Source organism: Penaeus chinensis, chromosome 32, assembly GCF_019202785.1.
Source record: "Penaeus chinensis breed Huanghai No. 1 chromosome 32, ASM1920278v2, whole genome shotgun sequence".
Classification (NCBI taxonomy): domain Eukaryota; kingdom Metazoa; phylum Arthropoda; class Malacostraca; order Decapoda; family Penaeidae; genus Penaeus; species Penaeus chinensis.
Genome location: NC_061850.1, coordinates 823030 through 833029, shown reverse-complemented (window position 1 = coordinate 833029; position 10000 = coordinate 823030). Strand labels below are relative to the sequence as shown.

The window sequence follows — 10000 nt, the reverse complement described above, 5'->3', positions numbered from 1 at the left end:
ATTTCAACCCACCATCTTCGTGTTAACAATAATGCTATTTACTATGAGAGCAGATCCTCCCAGATGCATGAATTAGTAGAGTGGGTCCATGCATTCAGTAACACAGTATTTCCTGTTTGACACGAATTTACGTGTGCCTAATGAGATTGCCATTAACAGAGGTCAGGTTGCCTTATCATTCTGGACGCTGGGTATACGAAACAGCTGCTAGGCTGGATGTTGTGCTCTGTATGAGGATGTGAATTATGTTCTCATCTTATAATAGGTTTCAGTAAGTTAATGTGCTTATATATATATATATATATATATATATATATATATATATATACATATACACATATACATATACATACATACATACATACACACACACACACACACACACACACACACACACACACACACACACATATATATATATATATATATATATATATATATATATATATATATATATGTGTGTGTGTGTGTGTGTGTGTATGTATATGAATATTTACATATATATATATATATATATATATATATATATATATATATATATATATATATGTGTGTGTGTGTGTGTGTGTGTGTGTGTGTGTGTATGTATATATATATATATATATATATATATATATATATATATATATATATGTGTGTGTGTGTGTGTGTGTGTGTGTGTGTGTGTGTGTGTGTTTGTGTGTGTATGTATATATATGTATATATATATATATATATATATATATATGACTGCCGCGATGGTCCAATGGTTAGAGCACTGGGCTCCGACCCTCGTGGTCCCGAGTTCAATTCCCCGTCGCGGCGGTCGTAAAAAACGTAAAAAAGGACATATCGCCTTGAGAAGTCAAACGCAGGTGTCGTAGGGAAAGTCGCCGCCGTGGCACAAGTGTTAACGCGCCGAACCGCGGTTGATTAGGAAGGGCATCCAATCAGGCAAGGGTGAGACTGCCATATAACCTCTCAATAGTGAATTGAGAGAGGCCTATTCCTGCAGTGGAATGAATAGCTGTTAAAGATATATATATATATATATATATATATATATATATATACATACATTATATATATATATATATATATATATATATATATATATATATATTAGAAAAAACAATATCCTTAAGCATTTCTTTACTATTCAAAATGTAAGAACTGGCTGCAGTGGATTATTAAAGTTCGAGATGTGTTGTTACCCAAATACAGGTAATGGCCCTGTGGGTTAGGCGTATTTTGGTGATGACTCTCAGATGATCTGAAAGTGGTCCCGTAGTCACAATAAAAAGAACAATAAAATAACATCAATGGCTGACTAAAGAGGCAATATAAAAAGAACATCCATACTAAAAAGTTATTACGCAAAAATCTTTCGAACACAACCAACATACGTGACAACACACACTTACTTGGTTAACAGAGGCACCTCGCCACAGCACGAGAAGCACCAGTCAGCCAGCTAATAATCCGACCTGGCTTGATCTTTAATACTGGTAGCTTCCTGTGCTTATTAATATTTTGCCCATAATACAATTTATTTAATATATTATATAGTGTATGGTGAGATTGAAATTAGCTTAAAAATACGTAGGATTAAAATAATAATACAACTAATAAAAAATGGGCACATAAAAGAAATGAATGGCAGGAAAGTACGGAAAAGTGAAAGAAGGGATCCGGAGGGAAATCAGGGAAGAAAGAGAAGAGAAAAACGAGTGAAAAACAAAGCTAAGGTGAATTAGTCGAAGGCAAAAAGGTAAGGATAAAACAAGGTAAGTATAGAACATTAGGTAAGTAGTGTATAGAAGCATACGTATAGAAATATAAATGTAGATCACGGACCAGTGGGAGAGGTAAGTCAGAGGATATCAAAAATAAGATTATTCTTATATATATATATATATATATATATATATATATATATATATATATATATATATATATATATATATATATATATATAAACACAAGAAACAGCAAAACCGTCCGTAGATTTTCTATACAGATTCGTAACGTCAGGGGAACAGACGACCCGAAATCTTGCGGGATGACCTGCCTGAAGCCAGAAGAAATTCACATCATTTGCATTATTCTCCCACTCTATCCCCCCCCCCTTCTCTCTATTTCTTTTCTTTCTCCTTCCTCCGTCTCTTTCTCTTTTTTCTTTCCTTCCTTTCTCTCTCTCCTCCTGCCCCACCCACTTTCTCTCTCTGTCTGGGTGTGGGTTTTCGTGCGTGACGGAGCGACTCTTCGTCATACAAAATATCAATGGTACGTATTTTGAACCTGACTGCTCACCTAATTAGGGATAGGTTTAATTAATCACGAAGGATTTTTTATCTAAAGAAGATTCCCTTCTTCGATAACTGCGATCGAACTCCCGCTGGAGAGAGAATGACACGTGCGTGTACATCTTTGTGTGTACTTGATTCTGCATGTGTGTGTGTGTGCTTGTGTGTATGTGTGTGTGTGTGTGTGCTTGTGTGTATGTGTGTGTGTGTGTGTGCTTGTGTGTATGTGTGTGTGTGTGTGTGTGTGTGTGCTTGTGTGTATGTGTGTGTGTGTGTGTGTGCTTGTGTGTATGTGTGTGTGTGTGTGTGCTTGTGTGTATGTGTGTGTGTGTGTGTGTTTGTGTGTATGTGTGTGTGCTTGTGTGTATGTGTGTATGTGTGTGTGTATGTGTGTGTGTGTGCTTGTGTGTATGTGTGTGTGCTTGTGTGTATGTGTGTGTGTGTGTGTGTGTGTGTGTGTGTGTGTGTGTGTGTGTGTGGGCTTGTTTGTGTGTCTTTCAGAGTCCCTTTATGTTATTGTATGTGTCGCTGTGAGAGTGTGTGTATGTGTGTATGTGCACTCGTTTGTATTTGTGTTTTTGCATATAAATGCTTGTATGTGTGGATGTGTGTGTACATGTGTGCGTATATGTTTGAATGGGAGTGTTTGTATATGAGTGTACCTGAGAATAATAAGAAGAAAGAGAGTGAAAAAATATAACCTGAAAATGTTGCTTCTAAACACACACTTGTTTATATAAGTAAGTGTGAGTGTGTGTGAGTGTAGATCAAATAAATGTAAACACATACATACATTTATATGTAGATAGCATGCACATTTTATATCATATTCATAAAAGTAATAACGAAAACTTCGCCTTTTCCTTCTGCACCAGGTGAGTTAAAACCTCTAATAACTCTTCTTTACGAGCCATGTTTAATGGGCGAGATTGCACAAAACGAGCAATCTCTTGGAAAATGTGCATAATAACTCTTTATTTTATGGCTTAATGGCGTCTAATAACTGCATATCGTTATAACACGAAAAATTGCGAGGCTGGAGTACATTGCAATATTGTGCACTGATAGAAACGGAGAGACGCAGATGGGAGAGAGTAAGAGATTGGGCCGCCGGAGGAGAGAGGAGTGAGAGAAAGAGAATGAGTCGATTGGATTAAGAGTGGAGAGATGATTCGTAGAGAGGACGAGAAGAGAAGTAGAAAGGGGTGGGAGGGTTGAGGAAGAGAACGTAGGGGGAGGGGGAAGAAGAAGGACATGAGAGAGAGAGAAGAGAAAAATGTAGATTACAGTCATATTGGCGATATATGGATGGGGAAAGGTAATCTGATAATACTGTCTGGATACCTAGAATTGTATAAATGCAACATGGTCGTAATGAAAATTTGTAAAAGTCTGACACTGTTTTTAAAGTTTTTATTAATAACGCGGTCAGAAAGGAGTTACAGATCTTATATCGATCTTCTATCTATGATCTATCTGGCTATTGAGTGGTGTGTGGCGTCTCGTGGTGTGGTGTGTTCGTGTGGGTGTGTCTGTGTGTGTCGGTGGTGTGTGTGTGTGAGTGAGTGTGTGGTGTATGTGTGTGGGTGTGTGTGTGTGTGTTATGTGTGGGGTGTGTAGATATCATTATAATAGTATTAAATATATATATATATTTATATATATAGTATATTTATATATATTTAGATTTATCCCACTCTTGGCTACTGCGTGTGACTTCTCTATGGCGATATGTCGTTTTCCCGGGCTCGAGCAGTCAGAGCCGCTAGGCATTTTTTACCGACCCGCCCGCGCGGGGAATTGAACTGCGGGTCCACATGGGTAGGTGTTGAGTGCGTCGATAACCATGGACTGATCGCGGCCCTGGATATTATGTTGTATTTGTATAGATAGTTATATTTGGTCTTATCATTGAGATAATTGATAAATATATTGATATTTTTATCTGATTGTGTATTGATATTATTGTATATATATGTCCATATAGATATATTTATATAGAGATATTGATAGTGTGAGGAAGAGATAAATATAAGTACAGTGTTCTCTCTCTCAATCATTTTAGATACAGTTCGAGTTAGTTTATAACATAATGTGGTATAGAGGTTTGTTTTTTGTGGGTTTCATCTGTGTAGGGATTGTGAATGGTGGGTGCACAGGCATGCATGCACTGAGCGTCGTGGTGACGAGGGAGGGGTTTCTGCGTCCGGCGTGTGTGGGGTTTGATCGGCGGGATGGAGCGCGCTCGAGCTTAGAGAGCTAGAGAGCGAGGGCTCGCGAGGAGGCAAGAGATCAGCGCGGTAGACGCGAGAGCTAGAGCGAACGACGTCTCGCTAGGAGAGAGAGAGCGAAGAGATAAGAAGAGCAGAGCGAGAGACGAGAGAGAGCGAGACAGAGCGGAGCGCCGCGACGCTCGCGTCGCTCGCGATCGCGCGCGCAGACGTGCTCACTACTCCTCTCTCTCTTGGTGTAAAACTGTACCCACCTGACAGCTTAAAAATTACCACTGCATGTGGCACATAGAAACACAAATAGCCAGGAAAAAAATAAAAGGGGTACGTTACTAATACAAGAAAAAAAGCAAAATGAGGGAAACAAGAAAAATAAAAAAGTTAGGGTAACAACAGGACGGAACGAATCCTATATTGGAAACAGGAGGCCGATTGACTTTTTATTGACGACCACCAATCGGCACCGCATGGCAGATCTCTACCCTAGGCGCTCCACGACAATTGAGTAGATTTGTAGGGGATTATCGTGAGCGGCTCTAAAACAAAAGCTAAACCTTTGCATTTCTCAAAGGAACGGAACTACATCGAGTATAACCCATTCCGCATCAACCCTTTGCAACCACTGGTCCATACAACCGAAGAAATCAGATATGAACGGCGTGGACGTAATCAAACTCCGCCCTTTAAAAAGAAGTTTCAGATTAAACGAATGGTTTCATTAGTGGCGGCTACCGACGTCACGCCTCAGTCTTCTTATGGGGCACTTCAAAAAGCTTCTTCGAAATGTAATTAGATACTAGTCTTTCTGTATATTATGACTGATGGTAGTCCTTTATGCATGAATTCCTAGCCTGCAATTTCCAGCAAGGAAAAAAAAATCGTGATGACGCAAGTTCCTTTCTTCTGTGGTTAAAGAGATGAGGAGAAGGAGAGGAGATAGAATTATATGGAGAGAATAGACGAGAGAAAAGCAGAGGAGAAAGGGAATGCAAGAGAGTGGGAGAGAGACAGACAGTACCCAGACAGAGAGAGATCGTGCGAGTGAGAGACGATGGAGGACGGAGGGAGAGAGAGAGGGACGGACGAAGGAGGAGAGGTGATAGGGGAGGAGTCATTATGGAGAGTGAGATGATTGAGAGGGACGTGGAGACTGAATACTGATGAGCGACTGATTCGGTGAGAGAAGAGAGAGATTAGGAGGATGAGAGGTGAGAGGAGAGAGGTGTAGAGAAGAGACATAAATAAGAGAGTGAGAGAGAGAGGAGACGAGAGATGGGAGGAGAGAGAGATAGATGGAGTGATCGGTGAGAGCGAGAGAGATGAAGGTGAGGAGAAGTATACGAGAAAGACATAAAGAGAGAGTAGCCGGAGGATGGGATGAGAGAGATGAGTTGAATATGAGATGAGTGAGCGGGATGATGTGGTGTTGAGAGAGAAGGATGAGGAGAGAGGGGTAGAGAGGGTGAGAGAGAGAGATGAGACGATGGGCGAGGGAGGAGATGAGAGGCATGGAGCGACCGGAGAGAGCGGAAAGAGAGAATGAGAAAGACACAAAGAGAGAGAGAGAGAGAGAGAGAAGAAATACATACACAATTGAATAAAGAAAGAAAATTATTATACATACGAGCACCTGCGTGAATGCAAAGGATTCTCACTTACACCAGCAGATGGAAAGGAAGGAAAACAAGCGATGGCAGGAATATGTCCCCCTCATGTTTTTCTCTTTCATCGGAAGCTAATAATTCCGAAAAATCATTAGGGGAACATAGACCGAACGTTTTTTGTCAGACTTATTGCTACCTTTCGGCTTACCAACCAAAAGTCTCGCGCGGTGAAAATGGACTTGGATGCTTGGAGACGAATTCATTTACGCTGCTTGGATGAGGATAGGGAAAAGAAAAAAAAATAGATTTCTGAAGAAAGACAATTTCACCTTCTCTTGCTAGTCGCTTCCGATGCGTGAAGTGGGGAGGATGGCTAAAATTTCTTTTTTTTTATGCAGAGGATTTAGCTCTTGTTTGTTTAGCCTTCTTGTATAGTTAACTCTGGAGAGATTTTGATTTATGATTTGAGAGGAGAGAGAGATGAGAGAGTGTTAGAGAGAGAGACGAGTGAGGATGACGAGTGAGGAATGACTAGACGTTTGTGGAGTATGATGAGGATGGTTATTTTAAGGATTGGACGAGAGTCTCCGGAGGTGAGAGTGGAGAGGGAGATAGGAGAGATATCCCTGAGATGAGAGAGTGGCGAGGAAGAGGTGGCGGAATGGAGGTAGGTTGATAAGGAGATGAGTTGAGAATAGCGGGAAGATGTAAGGAGATTTGAGAGCAGGATTAGAGAATTTTGGCACTGCGAGTGGAGAGTTGGGAAGAGAGAGCGAATGTGAAGGAGAGGAGAGGAGTGAGTGAGAGAGAGAACGAGATACGAGGAACGGAGTGAGAGAGAGAGAGGGGAGGGAGATAGGTAAGCCTAAAGAGAGAGGACCGAGAGAGATGAGAGAGAGGTGAGAGAGAGATTGAGAGAGGGGGCAGAGGATGAGAGAAAGGAGACGGAAGGAGAGAAGAGAAGATAGATAGAAAGAGAGGGAGGGAAGGAAAGAGATGAAGATAAGGATCAATAGATAGTAAGAGAGAGAGAGAGAGAGAGGAGAGGATGGGATTCTCCGAGATGAGATACTTTCTAGTATGGAGGAGATGGAGACTGTAGAAGAGGAGCAAGAGATACGAGAGGAAGAGCGAAGAGGAAGACGTGATGAGAGTGAGAGAGAGAGAAGAGGAAGAGAGAGGAGTGAAGGGGTAAGAGGAGAGGAAGAAGCGGAGTGAGAGAGGAGAAGAGAGGGACGATGAGAAGAACTTTTTGAGGAGAGACTGACGGGAGGAGACTGAGAGGTGAAGGAGAGTTTTTTTGATGATTGAGGAAGGAGAGTGAGAGGAGATGATGAGAGTAGATGAGAGAGTGATTGAGAGAGAGAAAAGTGGAGAATGAGAGAGGTCTGGTCGAGAGTGAAGGTGATCGATGAATGAGTGTACTGAGAGATGCTAGAGGAATAGTGAGAGAGAGAGTGCGAGATGGAGAGATTGATTAGGATGATGATGATATATGGAGGACGATGAGATAGAGTTTAGAGTCATCGACGAGGATGTTGACGCGAGTGGATTGGAGAAGAGAATTGAAAGAGAAGAGGAAGGTAATGAGAAGAGAGGAGGAGAGAAGTGATTGTGATTTTGCAATAAGATATAGAGTATATATACAATCTCCTCTTTATCTCTCTCGCTCACTCTCTCTCTGTGAGACATCTCTACTTCTAATTTCCATTTTTTTCCATGAAAGCTTCGGTTGCAAACCGGAGAGAGGCTTTCCTTTCCTGCAGAAGGTGCACAAGTGGTTTCTACAGGGAATCCGAATATACTCAACACTGCAGCCTCGGAATATTTAACCTGAAAGGTCAATGCGTACTAAAAGCTGTTGCACTTCTGAACATGAGTAATATCTTTTCAAGTTAAGCTGGAATGTACTAGAGGAAAGATGGACGAGAAAAAGAAAAAAGTATAAAAAAAGGAAGGATATTGGCGGAACTGGAAAGAGAAAAAGAAAGAGAAGAGAAGAAGCAGAAGAAAGTAGAAAAAAAGATAAACACTTATTTTTACACCTGAAATTAATGTATAAAATAATAAAAGAGGAGAGGGATAATATTATAAACTGCCGGGCCGGGCAGTGAAAATTCAAATGCAAAGTAAGTGATAGCAATCTGAAATGGAAGAAGAAAGAAAGGGGAATATCAAAATCTGATGGCCACTAGACGTACCTAAACGAGTCTCCTCTCTCTCTCTCTCTACTTCCTCTCTCCTCTCTCTCTTCTGTCTTCGCTCTTCTTTTCTGTTTCTCTCTCATTTCTCTTTCTTTTACCCGCCTCTTCTCTTCTCTATCACTCTCTCTCTTCTCTCTCTCTTCTCTCTCTCTCTCTCTCTCCTCTCTCTCTCTTCTTTCTTCTCCATATCTACCTCCTCCTTTCTCTACCTCTCTCCCCACCCCCCCATGTCCACCAACCCCCTCTCTTCTTTTCCCCATCTACTCTCCCCTCTCCCTCCTCTCCCTCTCCCCTTCCTCTCTCTCTTTTCTCTCTCGCCTCCTCTACTTCCCCTTTCTCGTTTTTTTCCGTCTCTCTCTTCTCTCTCTCTCTCTCTCTCTCTCTTTCTCTCTCTCTTCTTCTCTCTCCTCTTCTCTTCTTTTTCTATCTCTCTTTCTCTACCTCAACTTTCTCTCTCTCTCCCCCTTTTCCTCCCCCTTCTCTCTCTCTCTCTCTCTCTTTCTCTCTCTCTCTCCCTTTCTCTCTCTCTCTACCCCCCTCCCTCTCTCTCTCTCTCCCTGTCTCTCTCTCTCTCTTTCTCTACCTCCCCCTTTTTCTCTCTCCCTCTCTCTCTCTCTCTCTACCTCTCTCTCCCTCCCTGTCTCTCTCCCGTGTGCTGATCAAACAGACTTGATTCCCTTGGCAAAGGGCAAGTCACTAGTCTTGGCTTTTAACGTAGAAGGCCCTGGTCAGTGTTGCTGAGTATGTCTGTATCATCAAGAGCAGTTAGTTTGCTCGATTCCTGGAATGATGGCAGACGCGCGGACACAAACACACGTGCGACAAAAATCATAATTAAGCAATACTAACGTTTAAATACTGTCGTCGTAAATGTTTTCTTTTTGAATATCATTGTTGCTGGACATATTGGTCTTGATGATAATTGGTGTATATCTTAATTATTTGTGTCATTGTCGTATTAGCATTATTAACCAACCTTACACTATTATCGTAATTTCTAACCAACTACACACTAATCCTAAGACGATTATACAACAATAATTATCAACTTTTTTTTCTTCTTCCACTCAGATGTCTTGCATAACCCCTACACGTCTCTCTTCCGCTATCTAATTATGTGTGTGTTTGTTTATTTGAATATGTATGAGTTTATCTGTTTCTTTCTCCATCTATCTATCTGAATATACCTCCTTGCATCTCTCTCTCTCATCCCTCTCCCCCCCCCCCCCCCCCCCCCACTCTCTCCCTCCATCTCTTACATTAATTAAAAAAAAGAGCATCGAACCACAGATTTAAACCCTCCTCTCTCTCTCTTTCTCCACAGGTATCACCTCCATAGGAACCTTAATGGTATTGGCCTTCGAGCGATACCTTATGATCTCCCGCCCTTGGAAGACGTCCGAACTGACCCAGCGAGGCGCCATCCTAGCCATCATGGGCGTGTGGGTGTACTCGTTCCTGACGACGGCGCCTCCTCTGGCCGGCTGGGGCGGCTTCGGGATCGAGGGGCCGGGGATCAGGTGAGGCTGCGGTGGCTGGTTTCCTTTTCATATATGTGTGTGTGTGTAATTATATATATATATATATATATATATATATATATATATATATATATTTATATATTTATATATATATATATATATATATATATATATATATATATATATATATATATA

General features: G+C 41.3%; 1 protein-coding gene across 1 annotated transcript in view; it reads left to right on the top strand.

The window, feature by feature from the left end:
* LOC125042322 (melanopsin-like) overlaps positions 1-10000 on the top strand; it is a 208474-nt gene that overhangs the window by 165500 nt on the left and 32974 nt on the right. The window contains exon 3 of the mRNA XM_047637859.1: positions 9649-9844. Within this exon, the coding sequence (XP_047493815.1) occupies positions 9649-9844 (196 nt within the window). The remainder of the gene's footprint in view (positions 1-9648; positions 9845-10000) is intronic.